This window comes from Hylaeus volcanicus, chromosome 1, assembly GCF_026283585.1.
Source record: "Hylaeus volcanicus isolate JK05 chromosome 1, UHH_iyHylVolc1.0_haploid, whole genome shotgun sequence".
Lineage (NCBI taxonomy): Eukaryota > Metazoa > Arthropoda > Insecta > Hymenoptera > Colletidae > Hylaeus > Hylaeus volcanicus.
The window spans coordinates 24,529,935-24,545,308 of record NC_071976.1 but is presented as its reverse complement, the minus strand read 5'-3'; the positions used below and the strand labels follow the sequence as shown (position 1 = coordinate 24,545,308).

At 39.7% G+C, this 15,374-nt stretch overlaps 1 protein-coding gene across 3 annotated transcripts in view; it reads right to left on the bottom strand.

Annotated features, from left to right (window-relative positions):
- The window catches only part of LOC128875807 (glutamate receptor ionotropic, kainate 1-like), a 69,041-nt gene that overhangs the window by 4,173 nt on the left and 49,494 nt on the right, over nt 1–15,374 (bottom strand). For all 3 annotated transcript variants that reach the window (XR_008456888.1, XM_054121707.1, XM_054121719.1), the window contains 9 exons: nt 10,305–10,403; nt 6,639–6,812; nt 5,840–6,058; nt 5,111–5,326; nt 4,573–4,657; nt 4,360–4,498; nt 3,101–3,238; nt 506–704; nt 5–233 (listed from right to left, as the gene is read on the bottom strand). Coding sequence is in view for 2 of the 3 variants with exons in the window: in XM_054121707.1 (XP_053977682.1) it covers nt 5–233; nt 506–704; nt 3,101–3,238; nt 4,360–4,498; nt 4,573–4,657; nt 5,111–5,326; nt 5,840–6,058; nt 6,639–6,812; nt 10,305–10,403 (1,498 nt within the window). In the remaining variant the exon portion in view is untranslated. The remainder of the gene's footprint in view (nt 1–4; nt 234–505; nt 705–3,100; nt 3,239–4,359; nt 4,499–4,572; nt 4,658–5,110; nt 5,327–5,839; nt 6,059–6,638; nt 6,813–10,304; nt 10,404–15,374) is intronic.

Sequence of the window (15,374 nt, the reverse complement as noted above, 5' to 3'; positions counted from 1 at the left end):
TTACTTCGCGGCAAAGCAATCCCGTATCCTTTGTTATCAATAAGCCCCCCAACCTGGTCAAGATCGCACTGTCTCTCCATCCTGTATTCGATGGTGGTGGACTCCATGAAGAAGGCGTAGTCGCGCTTCTTCAGGACTCGTTTGACACCATCGTCATTGGAGTCCGTGAAAACGCTTGGGCGTGCCTCCATCATCGAAGCCCAAATACGTTGATAAGTTGAGTAATTTGAGTCCTGTGCAAAGAACAAGACAGCACATAATCGATTCAATACTCTCGTTTCCCTTATCGCAATTTTATTTTATTCGTCTCATTATTATTACAGATGTTATCGTATTAAAGAGGGTCACATGTGACGTTCCAATTTTTATCTAAAATTAGTCTTTGTGTAATTAATTTGAACAAGCACTTCCGTCACATTTAGACCAAACTGTTTGAAATATATTTCTGTAACGGGCTGTAAATATTTCAAAAAGTGAAAGAAGTTCGACAGGGGTTGAAACGTACTCTGAAGAAGCCAGACGTGGCTCCGCCTCGAACAGCCCCGTATTTGATTTTCGTTTGCTTGGCTAGGTCCTCCACATCCTTGATCGGATTGTCCATTTTATCGACCGTGAGGAACGCAGCCAAATTGGCAGTGTACGAGGAGCCCATGATCAACGTGAAGAACCACCACATCCCAGCTACCATGCGAATCGAGGGTGCCCTGAAAAGTACACGTGTTACGATCAAATCAATAATTTATAAGGAGAGAAAAGTTTTCGTAAAGGGTGAGAAAATTGCACAATTTTATTCCACGTTCGTTGGTGCAGGTATTATTTTCACTCCACCCCAAGTTAACCTTTCCTTCGTAGTGCTCAAGTGTATATGTATAACCCCCTGAAATGCTTGCGCGAATATTAAACAATAGCATTTTGCTGCGATACTATAGAGATTTAGGTGTTCAACTGAAATTCTGAACTAATATCAGTAAAATTAGTAGTTAAAACGAGCTGATGAACTTTCGACTATCTTCAAAACAGATCAGCTCACACTGATAGCGAGATTGCTTCCACCAAACAGGAGTTTCACGTGAAAATTGTGATGAAGCGACTTAGTATGACGTCGACACAAACGACAATCTGAGTATAGCGAAATAAATCCTGAATTATAATTTAAGTTACACTGAGATCAATCTGCCACTATTGAAATCAATCATTGGACGAAATTGGAAGGGATTTGAGGGAATTCCTATTATTTTGCCATTCAATTTCGAGCGCAGAAGCCGGCAGAGACGACGTGTCGCAAGAAGCACGCACCGCGCTTTCCTGATTAAGCGCAAGTTAAGGTTCGCGTATGCAAATGACGTTGCAGAGAATAGTGTACACGTACATGGATATCCTCCATCCGTGTCTTGCGCGGGCGTGCGGATCGAAAGGGACTGGGAAAACAGAAACAAAGGACATTGTTTCCTCGCAAACGGCGCCTCCGATTAATAAATTGCGATTGAATTGCTGCGAACATGCGATGGAGATCGCATCGATGAGGGATGGGGGCTTCTAGAAGTCATGGAAATTAATTTCCGAATTACAGGGAGGGTTGAAAAGGTATTTTAATACTCTCAAATATAGCCAGGATGAAACTTGAGTCACTGGCGGACGAGGAAGATTTATGTTTTGAGGAACAAGTGGTAGACAGAATAGTTATTAAATAATATGTACAGTCAGTCCTGTATATTTCCACTCCAGATTAATGTAGCTTAAATGAACTAATCTCTACAAAACGATAAAAAAAAACTCGTCGAAAACCCAAGAATTCCAAGCTACCAATCTAATCTTCATCCCCAGCTCTCTACTTTTATTCTCCTGGCTACGAGAGCCTTGTATTCAACAGTTGAAATTCATTTCAATGCCAGCAGTTCCACTATTTTATCTGTACTGAGTACATCTCAGCAGTACAACGCTAAAGATATCTTAAATTCGCATCACCCCCGTTCCCAGCTACCAGACAGCCTGTCTACGACGGAGCCGTTACCGTCGCGGGAAATTAACAATGGCGGCGCGGTTTCCCGTGCACGGCGTCGAGTGGGACGCGGAATTATACCCAAAATATTACTTACATGCAAATCACGGCAATCCACGCCTCGTCCTGGTAGCATAAACAAGGGCGTACAGGAAGCAGTTAGGAGGCGCGGTGTTGTTGGTTGTCCACCTCCTAGCCGACGTCGTCTTTAGTCGGTTCGTCGTCAGTATGTAGCGAGCAAACAAGCGCGACGTTACGAGCGAAGAGTTAGCGCCGTGACGGCGCTAATAAGTGGGAAGCCGCCTCAAATATGTCAGGCAAACAGCGGCTCGTTAAGCTTAATTGTCGTGAAAAAAGGAGGATCGCCTCGGGTTGCTGGGACACGCGGGAACGGCTCGGAGGGAGGGGAAAAAAACCGCCGCGTCTGCTTTTGGCACCGTCTCTGTAGGCTTTTCTGCTAGCGATCCGCGATATTTTATTCCCTTAAGTAGAATAATGAGATCGGGGATGCCGACGGTGCGCGCGGAGGATTTTTATCGCGAACCCTCCGCGCGCCTCCAGGCTCAAGATACTGAAGGATCGAAACTCTGTTGCACTTCTCTATTTTTGAACGTATGAAGCCCTCAAATACTTTCGAAAGTATTAATTATACTTTTGGGTTCATTTTTATTCTCGTTTCATTTAAAAAAAAAAACAATGCCAAATGCAAAAGGTATATATGTGTATGTCTTTTAAACAGTCAAGTTTTTCAAAGATATCGACTGCTGTGCCCATAAATTTGAATAAAAAGGGAAATACAATAATATTGATAAAAATAGAAAGGGGACAAAATACAGAAGTGCTTGCAGAATTTCTTACAGATATTGTCGTGGTACTATTCCCGTCGCGATTGCAGGTAAAGCTGGCTAATCGTTGCTGAATCAAGCCGAAGAGACTCCATTTCACTCGGAGTGGCTCGAATGCTTAATACCTGGATTGCAGTTGCACAGGCGAAGTAGTCGCAGTCGCGCCGTGGTTTCGGTCCCGTAATTATCGCACGGCTTTGCGTGCGGGTAAGGTGTGCTGCGGTGACATAGGTGCTTGGTTCGATTCAAAACTTACTTGGGAAGTATGTCACAGCCCTGTTGCATTAAGGATCCGATGGTGAACCACATGGAGTTACGCAAATCGAAATTGTACTCCAGTTCTTCCGGATCGGGGTTGCAGGGGTGAGGGTTGTCCCATTCGCCGGGCGCCATTCTGAAATTAAATAGTCAAAATGCCTCGAATAACATAATTCACAGATAGTTTGATTTTTAGAAGACAATCTGATGGGTAACACTCTATTGCGTAAAGTATTTCACTAGGAACCTGATGTAAATGATTCTTGAAAAATTTATTTAGGAAACCTAACAGCCATGCAGATTCAGCAATTTATTATTTAGTGTGTAACATTGCAATGCTTCTTAAAATGTTATTTTCTTCATTGTCAACACACATAGAAACAAATATTTATAAGGAGATCCTCCTAAGTAGGATCATTAAAGAGCACGGTTTAAATGTCTATTAGGGATGAATGAATTGCTTGGAATGATTCCTTCGTATATTCTTTTAACGTTTTCACCACTGCTTTAATAAATTGTTCTTGACTTTGAAAAAGTAACGTCGTACTGAATACTATATCAGGAATATGTTGGCAACACGGCTTTCCAACTTCCCTAACTCAGCTCACTTTCATTCACAGGGGCTAATAATATGCAATAACGGGCGAGTATAATTATCCTAGGTTGAAGATGATGGTAAATTTATGGGCAAAGTTCGTGGCATTATCTCGTAGGGGGTGGGTCAGAAGTGCACGTTATTTACCTCGTAAAATTTGTCCTGGAATGCATTATAAGGCAAATTTTACTATGATATACGGCTTCATATAAATACGCGAAAGCGACTTCGAAATTCTTCCTATTAATAATTCCAAAGAAATGCGTGTAAATAAGTTATGTCTCTTTATTCTCAAGCAATACATTCGTTCTTTTTATTAATCCCGAATATAAAATTCATGACATGAATTTTTCAGTTCTTAATTCTTCAAACACTTTTTTCTCCAATGATAATTGTTCATACTTTTATTATTTAGAGGCAATAAAACACGAAACATTCTGTAATAATAAAAATATTCATTCATCTCGCTTAATTGTCGAGAAAAGAGTGATATAACGAATCCACTCCTATAATTCAGCGGCATAAACGCCTTCAACGTGAAATATTAAATGGAAATTAATTTTATGATTCCTCGGGATCAAGCGTTCAAACCAATGCGAGAAGGGAAGTTTCACCACGACGGGAACTTCCAGACGCGCTTATTATTTTTCTCGCCGCCTTACCTAGATTGCACGAACAGCATTATCGAAACTGCTAAGAAGGCAGTCGCCATGTAAATCCAGACGTCCGTTGACAGCGGCGACAGAAACGAGAACAGGTCTGGCTCCTTCTGCTCGGGCTTTCTGTATAAAATGCTGATACCTGGCTCGGACACATGGAATGAGATAGCAGTGTCACTGGGAAAATTGCGAATAGTAAATAACGAGACAGTGTACCTAGATTCATAAATGGCATCGTGAAGTCGACGGCACTTTCCCGTTCGTAGGTGATCGTAAGATCGCAAATGGCGAGATCGGCGTCCTGTAATGAGTATTCGTGTCAGCATTATCGAATTGACGTACTTTATTTAATCATTCACAGCCATTGAATGGTTAAAAAGAAAATTGAATGTTTCTAGGTATCAAAAACTGCTAAATGGTAAAAAAGATGTCAATAAATTTGGGTGCCCCAAACTAAAATTCAACTATATTTCATGTTTCGCAATCCCTAAAGTATTGGTCACAGTGAAAAGTATCTTCAAATAATTCAGCGTAGCCCCCGATCTAGCTGTACTCCATTAATTTAGAAGTTGTAAGCAATGTTAACAAAGTGGCAGAAGCGCCGATTGACATCGGTATGCAGAAACTTGGAAGTGAACGCTAAAGGGAACAGAGGAACGTACCACGAATAAAACCCTACCGCATTCGCCCAGGCAAAGTTAAATTGCGTTTACTCGATTAGTTAAATTCTGTTTACTTGGAAAGTGTTACGTACGCGATCCAGCAAACGTCTGATAAGACCGTTCCACTGTTTCGTCTCCTTATTGTATGTACCGTAGTTCTTGTCCGGCACCAATTCGAATTCGTATTTAAAATTCAATAGCTTGGAAATCTCCTCGATGAGGTCGATGCAGAACCCTTCGTAACGCGTTTGCTCGATTAGGACGCCACGGGTTGTGCTGTTCTCCACCTCCATTACGTACGGTGGACCCTGGTGAATTGGATTTACCTCGCTTTAACTTCTATTTCTCATTGGGAATCTTCCATCAGCCACCACTACTTCAGTATAATCGCTAGGACTACTGGACGCTTCAGAATTGATCATATTCTAAGTCTAATTCGAAATTAATTCTCTCAAGGATAATATTTTTGTAAATCTACTTGATATTGATATATATTTCCAAGTCCGTTGTTAAACTGACTATTTTCCAAGTCTACTTAGGAATTGATTGTTCCCCAGGTTTACTTACAAACACTTTTTCCAAGTGTACTTAGAAACTCATAATTTTCTATGTATTCAAAAGTTGACATTTTCCTAAATCTATTTAAAAATTCGTAACTTTCTAAGTTTTCTGAAAAATGTATCACTTTTAGTCTACGCAACACGCGATATTTTTCTAAATCCTCTTAAAAATTTATTTCGATGATGGAACATCTGCAGTGTTGACTAAATGTGCAACTACTTTTCAAAGAGACATGCAGTCAGTTGGTCAAAAATACGTACCACTTTGGTGCTAATTATGAACTTCTTCTGCTCGATGGATTTGTACCAGTAGCTCTCGCGTTCCTCTTCGCTGCCTACCGTGTGAAGACCCTCTGGATCCCAATATCCGAACTGAACGTACTCCCCTGGCCTCATGTCCAAAATGCGTAGTTTAAAGTTGTTACGACGACCATCCTCGTTGATCGACATCTCCCCTGTGATCTTGCCCTCCTTGGACACCTACAAATAACATCCTATTAACTTCAATTCTCAATTGGTCGTATTGTCATATGATAATTTGCTGTAAAGTTTTAGAAAGCCTAAATTAAAGTCTAAATAAATTCCAGAATATTAATACTTAGCAATTGGGGGTTTTGGCAGTTTTTGACACAGAAGAAGACAACAATCTTCCAAATCAAATCATAAACCACAAGGTACAATATAAAAACCATTCAAGACGCTAATCTACAGTCAGTCCCATAAATATTCGTACCCTCTGTATTTATTGAACGAATTTGTCTAAATTAAATGATAGGTTCGATGTTTTCAAATCAATTTTTCATTATACATATATAGGATCTAGGATCTAGGAGCCAGTTAATCATGATTATAATCAACCAATCTTCCCCTAAATAATTATGAGTGTACCCACTACCTCCCCTATATATTGACCTTGTTGGACGTAATCGTTATTCGAAAATTTGATTCAGATAAGAATTCTGTCCGTCTGAGGATGTAGTCGGTAAGTTCCATGACGGGGCTTAGGGAGTTGTCAAGCTGGCGGTTTGAGAGTCCAGTAAGAAGCCAGTGGTGGCTTTACCTCGCGCATGAGGCTGGTAATGTTGGGACCTGCGCTGTATTTCTCTGTTCCTGCACAAGAGAGCGGTACAGGCTCGATGGTTACTGGATCTTCGTTGTCGCTGTTCCTGGCGTTCAAACCCTCCAACGCGTTGTACAGCAGGAACACCGAATCATAGATCACGGCTGATTCCAACTTGGTTGCATAAAGAAATTCATATTTATTTCCATTATTATCAGGTTACAATTTTATACGTAACTTAATAATAACATGCACAAATTAAATTCATATTTATTTCCATTATTATCAGGTTACAATTTTATACGTAACTTAATAATAACATGCACAAATTAAATTAGCCATTGCAAAAGAAGTTTCCATAATTGAATATAGTGTTGGTAATCAATAAATGAAGTTTAAAAAAAAAATTTTATTTACTTCTTTCCTTGAGAAGAAATACAAATTTTTCGTATAATTATTGTTACGAGAGATAACATTTGATCTGTCAATTAATAATTCCCTAAAAAATCATTAAATATATTAAGCTACAAAATTGGCATGAACCTGTTTAATATTCAAGCGCAGCCATTATCTAAACAACAATCTCATCATTGATGCACAATGTAACTTTTAAAAATTAATATTGAATTCTCCGCAATAACATTTCATACGTGGAATATGGGTATCTCAAACGGAAGGGCATGGAAATTTTCTGAGTCCGTTTAACCGAATTGCTTTGATGTTACATTTTTTTCCTGTATCGGTTCCCGAGCGACCATTATTTTTAAGTAAAGTGGATGGCGATCACTAATAGCTGCTGATGGAGATAACCGTGACTCTGGTCGATAACTATTTTACTCGAAACATATTTACGACTCGTTTTTCAGAGATACTGGTAGATGCAATCGAACTTCGATTTGTTCAATGTGGATAATATACCGAATACATAGAACTTCCATTACCCTAACTACCAGGAAGACACGGTTTTCATGCGAGAAGGTGGTTGTAAAAGAACATCGTTTTTTCCGAGTCAAACTAAAAGTGACAGAATTGTTTGGCGTTTCATGTGGGAAAACATTCTTAATAAAATTATTCATTGTTAATTTAATTGTTATGTATTACTTCATTTTAAATTCTTCTTGCCCTTAGGTATATTCAAATTATAATGCTGTTAGAAATTACATTCATTAGTTGGACACAAAGTACCCTCAACCCCTTAAGTATTATACAAAATAAAAGAAGGTATTCTTAGGATTGGAATCGTCCAGACCCATCTCCATAATCGAAGAAAAATTTTGCAACACCATTCTACGACTCTGAAGAAGAATAAAAATCACAGCCAACCCCGTCCACCAGATGCAACGTTTCCCTCTCACCCTTCTTAAAAAGCGACTTCCTTCGTAGTAGCAGGGACGTTGTAATAAGAAATGAAGCATTAAGTCGGTCCAATCTTGCAAAATTATAAAGCAACAATGCTTAATCGTTCCCGAGGGAGGCGGGGGTGTTTGCATTTGCATATAGGAGAAAGGGAAAACCGTCGGGGGTGCCAGTGGCCTCTCTATCCGGAGACTGTGGCCGCGATACAAAGCGAATCGGTGCGGCTAATGAAACGAAAATTAAGGCAGCCCGTCAGCTGCTCGTAAGTACCGTGTCGTGAGTGGATTTTCCGGAATAAGGGGTGGTCTGGCTGCATCCTCGAGGCGCGGAGCGGCGTTGCTCCATTATGCCGCGGGGTTAATGAAGAAATTACCCAAGGACGGCTGAAGCCGCCCGCATTTAGACGATTCTTCCGCGAGTGACGTCGCAAACGGTTTTATTATGCATACGGTGAAGAAGTCATGATTAAAACACGTCGATATGGCGCACACTGTGCGAACACGCGGGGCGGAAATCGGTCGAGGACGGTGGAAAAAGAGCGCTCGAGTGTCAAAGGGGTGAATTCGACTTCAGCGAACGGAAGAATTGTTTTCCACTCGTAATTACCGCTTCGATTCAGCGCGCAGAATGTTGTTTATCTTAACGCTTGGTTGCAGCTTTAAGGTGGAATTGCACTCGTAATTCGTAGGAATAGAAAACAGGCATTAACGAAATATACTTTCTGGTGTATACTGTGAAAAAAATGTCTTCTGTTTAATTGGTATTGTTATTGTGTTTGAAGGAATTTTAATACATACAGAAATTTATTTATTGTGTTTGGGTATCTTAGGTACATTGGCTTGTTAATATTTACTTTTGGATTTTATTTGGTATCATTTTTTGGTAATTGTTTGTCATACTGATTGCTGTTTAGATATAGGAGTAACATAAAGGCAAGACAGAGACACCACCATGGATATTATATGTATGTAAATACTTTACATATTATCTATTAATTCACAACTGATTTTAAATGTACAAAGTTATTTCTTCTGATTTATGTAAGTGGAAACTCTCCAATATGAATTTACATTTATTATACTGGTTTTTCATGAGTTCCTAATAAGGGAAACTTTGATGTTTGTTACGTTTAATCGCTTCCAAACGTAAGGTAAATGCGGAAACATTCATCTTATTTATCATTACATAGAGCAATTTACGATAATTTCCACGTTAAAGCTGCTCCGTAGGATTTTATTTATTTTACGTAAGAGGATTGTTAGAGCCCTGACTAATTCAAATGAGAGAAGCAGACATCATTGTAACATCGACGAATGCATATTTGAAGAGATGTTTTGATACTGTCGTCGAACTAAATGTTAAAGAGACTTTGAAGTGGTTATAACTATAAGATCCTCTTTACGGCGATATCGAATGTAATACTTCGTGCTTTCATTGTATCTCTTCTTCCACCATTCTTCGCTATTTTCATCATCATTTAATATAATATGAGCGCATTGCGAGGAAAAAATAGCTTAAAAACTGATGAAGTTTACTCTGGCTTGATTAAAAGTACATTTTCTACTAATATCGAACGCTGATAAATTATATTAGCGTCGGATCATGAAGGGTAACTTAAACAAAAGGGAAAGAGGTTATTTATGGGTAACTTACATTTTTTAATGAATGGGATCGTTTTTTGTACTCTATTGGGTATCTTAGTTACAGTAAATAAAGGATAAGCTTCCTATTCAAATATACAGAATATTTTCACGTTATCACTTCCATTTCAACATTCCTGGTCCTCTTCAAAGTTAAATTTACAACGTGAATTTAATATTATTTACTACTAAAGTCTTTAAATACAGTGAACTCGATGCCAGGTTGAAAATAGGAACGTAGAAATATTCTGGAGATTCTAAAAAAATTTCCAATCAAGTTCACAAATTTTGTTATACTAAGAAGAATCGTTGAACGTCCCCTTTAAAATTGCTCGAGTTCTAACAATATCACAGAGTCTCGCTATATTTGATATTCATTGAATCTCGAAAATAGAAATGCTTAAAATATTTATTCAGGGTCGCTCGAGAAAATCGACGCGTACTACGTTCCATTCATCTTCACAAATACCGATTTCCAGTACCCCCCATCTGGTGTCGATAAAAATCCTAATTAACAAGGAAACGTAGCTCGATTCGTCGCCACGCGTATCCCATGAATATTTCATTTTCCAAGACCCCGCGATCGGGACTCTGAGCTGAATTCAAAGCGACGAAAAACGTTAGACTGGTGGCGACTCGATTAAAAGATAGACATCTCCTTTCCAATTACCAAATTAATTCCGTCCACGTCGTTCTCCCTCAAGCTGAACGCCGTGATGTTCGCCGCGGTGTTGTTCCGCATGCTCGAGATTGGCACCTTCGTTGAGTCCTGCGGATTTGAGAAAAAAAATATTGTTACCAACGACCTAAGGTTACTAATTCCAGTTGTGACTCGAAAAAAAGGATAGATCGAGCTATGAACTACCTTAAAATCTATTTACTTTATAATGTTCAACAGATCTGAAGGCTCGAAGGAAATAAATCTTGTAACCAGCTGACTTTCCCAAGGTTTCCCACGGTAATTCTCCTTAGGAAGATGTTTGGTCACCGATTTATCCATTCAAACTAGCAGTGAAGCCCAAAGAAAGTTGAAGCATTTATGGAATCAGAAGCGGCCGTTCGAGTTCTCCCAGGAAATATTGAGGGAAGGATTGCAATCCTTCTCGTAAGAGGAGGATGTTCCATCACAGAGAAGTGAGGGCAAGGATTCGCCCGAGAAGCCTTCAAGGAAGAAGTACACAAGACTCCGGGAGTGAAGTGGAAGGTTGAGGGTTTGCCATAGCGAATGTTATTTTTATGATGGAGAGAAAGATGGTCTATTCCAAGTGGACGAATATCGATGTGTCGGATGCATAATACCTGAATCAGACATAGCTGATATACAGAAACTATGAAAGATGTATGCTTTGGAAAACAGAATCAATTTTGGCTGTACTTTCTTGATGAGCTTTGAGCTCGATGAACTTTTTGTTTCATGGAGTTAATCGATTTGTGCAATGATTCAATTTTATATTAACTTTATACATGTTCGATCTCACTCAATTGTTCCACCAATCTTAACGCTTCCACTGAATCTTAAATTGCGAAAAATATAGGCGAGGGTTCGAATCGATGACGCACGCCCCGCTTCCTGTTGTCTCGGTGCAACAAGCGGGGAATAAGTTCGAAACTCGCGCTAGTCCGGCGAACAGAAGGCAGCGATAAGAAATACATTTGCAAATGGAAGCGAGACGTATCGGGTAACTTCGCCTCGGCTTCGTGGGCCGAGCGTTTTTCTTCGGATAGGTTCTTGCTTCGAAGTATCGGGAAACTCCGCGCGTCTTGGAACGCTTTTCCACCTTCCTGTTGCTTCGCGAACACAGGCGCGGTGGAGCTTTGCGCGGAGTTCGAAAATTGCTTCCGCAATTATTAATATGCGAAGCACGGGTGGAGAATTTTTTGTTGGAAGTAGAGGGGGTTAGAGGAGGACAATGAATGGAATATAGAGGGATGAAGGTTAGTAAAAAGTTCGTAGCAAATAACTGATGCTATTCGTTGTTCAAAGAACAAGGATGTCTATACAGTCAATCCCATAAGTATTCTTAGCATTTATGTCTATTGAAGACGTTTGTCTAAATTGATTGATGGGTTTCATGTTTCCAAATAAATTTTTTATTACTGTTTTATTAAGTATTAACTACGACCGAAACGGTCGACCTTTAAATGTCCAGTAAAGTAAAATTTACCGTCATCAATTCTAACTTTATTTGTTTATATCTTTGTAATAAAGCGTTTCTGAGCAAACTTTAAGCAACATTTTTGTCTTATTTCCACTTGTAGGATATGCTCCCCAAGTTTGTCCATTAAAACCTGGGACACCCTGTATATATTTAAGATCGACTAATGTCGATGTTCTCTGCGTCTGAAGATCGTTCGACCCGATCGGACCTACGGCCAATTTTTTTTATTCGCACAATAATTAGACCGTATTTGCCAGGCGTAAAGGTCGATCCCCAGGGTGACGTAGTGGTTGAAGGTTATCGAAATCGCGGCATCGGGACGGTGGAAACACTGACGTTGACGTGGGTCCGCCCCATGTCTCACCTCGGGCTGGCGAATGCCGGCGTTCAACGAGGCGCCTTCCACGAATTTCTCGGCAGCCAGGACAAATATAGATGCATCGCGAAATTTCTCACGAATTCCCACGGAACGCCTTTTCTCCGCCCGTCGTCGTGTACACGGGCAAATTTCGTTATTTGCGTACGGAAGGGAAGCCTCCAAACAACTTCCGTCGTATACCCCGCGATGAAAGAGACGCGTCGACTTGGCGTCGCGGTGCGACCATTTAGAAAACTCCTGGCAACGGTGCCCGCGAAACTTTACTGGTAATCTACTGCAATCCTCAATGTCAGACTGCGTTACGAAATAAAATGCAGCGACTGTGCTAACACCTCATCACTCCGTTATAATTCATTTGTATAGTGTTGTGGTATTGATATATACATTACAAATAGAAGTTATCGTACTAGATTTAACCCTGTATAGGGGAGAATTCCCTGGACTCTTTTTCACTTTTTATTTTTGTCATAATCCAGTTACTTACACCATAAATTTAAAAATACGAAATTCCCGCCCCTTCCTTAGTAGTAACCACGTGTACCAGTGATCTAAAAAGGTTTAAGGTAGCTTTGACACAAATTTTTGCTAAAATGGTTAAATGTAATCCAAAGAAATTCCATATTCGAATTCTACATCCCCATCTCTTGTAATCATTTAATTTTCTACTAAATAGGAAAATTGGAATTATTTCCATATATTTTCCACACTGCCCTGTCGCTATCTCTTACGACATTTGCCTCGTGACATTTTCCTGTCCATATTTCGTTAGAAACCGCGCGGAATTACAACTTTCATCCCAACTATGCTGCATTGTCTTCGTCCATACGCGTTGAGACGCGATAAGAGAGACGCTCGTCGTCGTCGCGGATGCTGCTCCATTGTTTTGCTTTGAAAAAGAAGACGGTGAAAAAAAAAGCGACAGTACTGGCTGGCGCGAAAACCTTCGACGCACCTCGAATGTCGTTATTTATGGAGGCATTGTTACGTGCTCGTAGGTAATGCGTCATAAAAAACGGATTTCGTGGGCGGTGGCGAACGAAGGAGAGCTCGGACCGCGCGACATTAACGGCGTATCGCTGAAAACAATTACTCGCGGCAATTTATGGGACCGTTTAGTAAAAAGCCTGGCAATTTTAACGGTTAACGCAGTTACTTCGACACGGTAAACCGGTAACCGCGAATTTATTAATGAATTAATCTTGAAAAACGATATAGATTAACGACTACGTTCAGGTAAATCCTGGTTGCTTTTGTTGAATCAAGAGTTTGATAATAAACATAGAATATTCTCGACTGTCGAGTTTCTGTTATGTGTATAATTAATTTTACATTCAGTATAGAAACAAACATGTGGATTAAAATGTCTACCTAGAGACCATTTATTTCGAAGAGAGTTTGCTCAACAGCTTCGAAATTAATTTTCTCGAGAACGAAGCATTCGTATGAAACAGTAACATTGTATTTTTGTCCCTTCAAGTATCTGTTTCGTCTCTCTAAACACGTATCATACCTAAACACCTTCAACAGCTTTGATCCCTATGTATAATAAGTAAAAGTTAATCTGATTTCGTATAAACCATAACGCAATCGCATCGTTCAAGGGTTAAATTGCACACCGCGGCGCAATAAATATTCCAATTTCATGGCTTTCATAAAATTACTCGTAGAGACGAATATACATACACTTCGCAAAATCCACATTCGCGCAATGTAAAGGTAAACTCGTAAAATGCTTCAGTTCCAATCTCATATATATTTCCTCGTTGCCCGAAGTTTGTTGCATTCAAACACGGGATCAACATTAAACGAAGGGTAAATTTCTCGAAATAGGCTCTCCCTCCTTGTTACAGCAAACAGTGTCCACGGAACGCGGAAAATCTATTTTTAACCGACTTCGAAAAGGAGGAGGTTACTCAATTCGACATGTATATACTTTATTTTTTTTTTTTTTTAAATGTCTGTTCACCGATTACGCCGAGATGGCTTGACCAATCGGAATGAATCGTGTTGCATCCTATAGAGCATGTTCCCCCGGTGATCCTGCTGTCAAGACTTTTTGTGATTTGTCATTTTTTACCTGTTTTTTTTTTTTAAACAGAAAGATTTTGTCTTGCTTCTTACTCCGAGACGGATGAACCAATCAGATTGAAACTTCTTGCATCTGGAAGAGCATTTGCCATTTGGTCCCATAACAAAACATTTGTCCTTGTCTTATTTTTTACCACTTTATATCACTTTTTATCGCAAAAAGCGTACTATTACACGTATGTTTGGCCTGAAACCAATGAAATCGATGTAACCCCTTACATTTTGCTGCCGGAGAGGTTTTCGCAATGATCACAAATGCAAAAATTTATGGACACTTTTATTGTTTAAAATCATTGTTGGTGCAAAATTGTTATGCTCTGGTGTAGCTCGACAAGGAATTTACCAAACGCAATCAATCCTTTCACATGTATTTGCACATGTATTCCTGATAATCCCCCATTTGCAATTATACAGGGTGTCCAAAAAATGTTGGATGTCCTTGAATAGGGTGTTTCGAGGGGGGGGGGGAGATGAAACAATTTTTTCTTAACGAAAATGTTGTTCGAGGCTTCGTTACGAAAAAATTGTTTCAAATCCCCCCTACCCCGCGGAACAAGCCTTTTCAAGGACCTCCAACGTTTTTGGGTCATCCTCTGTATTGTTCATAACTGTTGTTATTGCATGAAACCTATTGGTTATAGATTGCCACTAAAAAGAGTGAAATAAAATAATTTTTTGGAAAAAAAATTTAACCGACTTCAAAAAAGGTACAGTAAAAAGTATGAAATATTTTCTAGTTAATTTATATGAATACGCACTAGCTCTAGATATAATTGTTTAAAAGTATGGGAAAATGCAATGACAAGCAGAAATAATTTCTAGTTAACGTATATGAATCTGCATTACTGTCCGGGCACTCCACATTACCGACAGAGTAACCTGTATTATCGATCGAGCACTCTACATTACCGACAGAGTAATCTGCATTACTGATCGAGCACTCGACATTACCGACAGAGTACTCTACATTACCGACCGTGCACTCTACATTACCGACAGAGCAATCTGCATTATCGACCGAACATTCTACATTACCGACCGAGTACTCTGCATTACCGACCGAGTAATCTGCATTACCGACCGAACATTCTGCATTACCGACCGAGTACTCTAC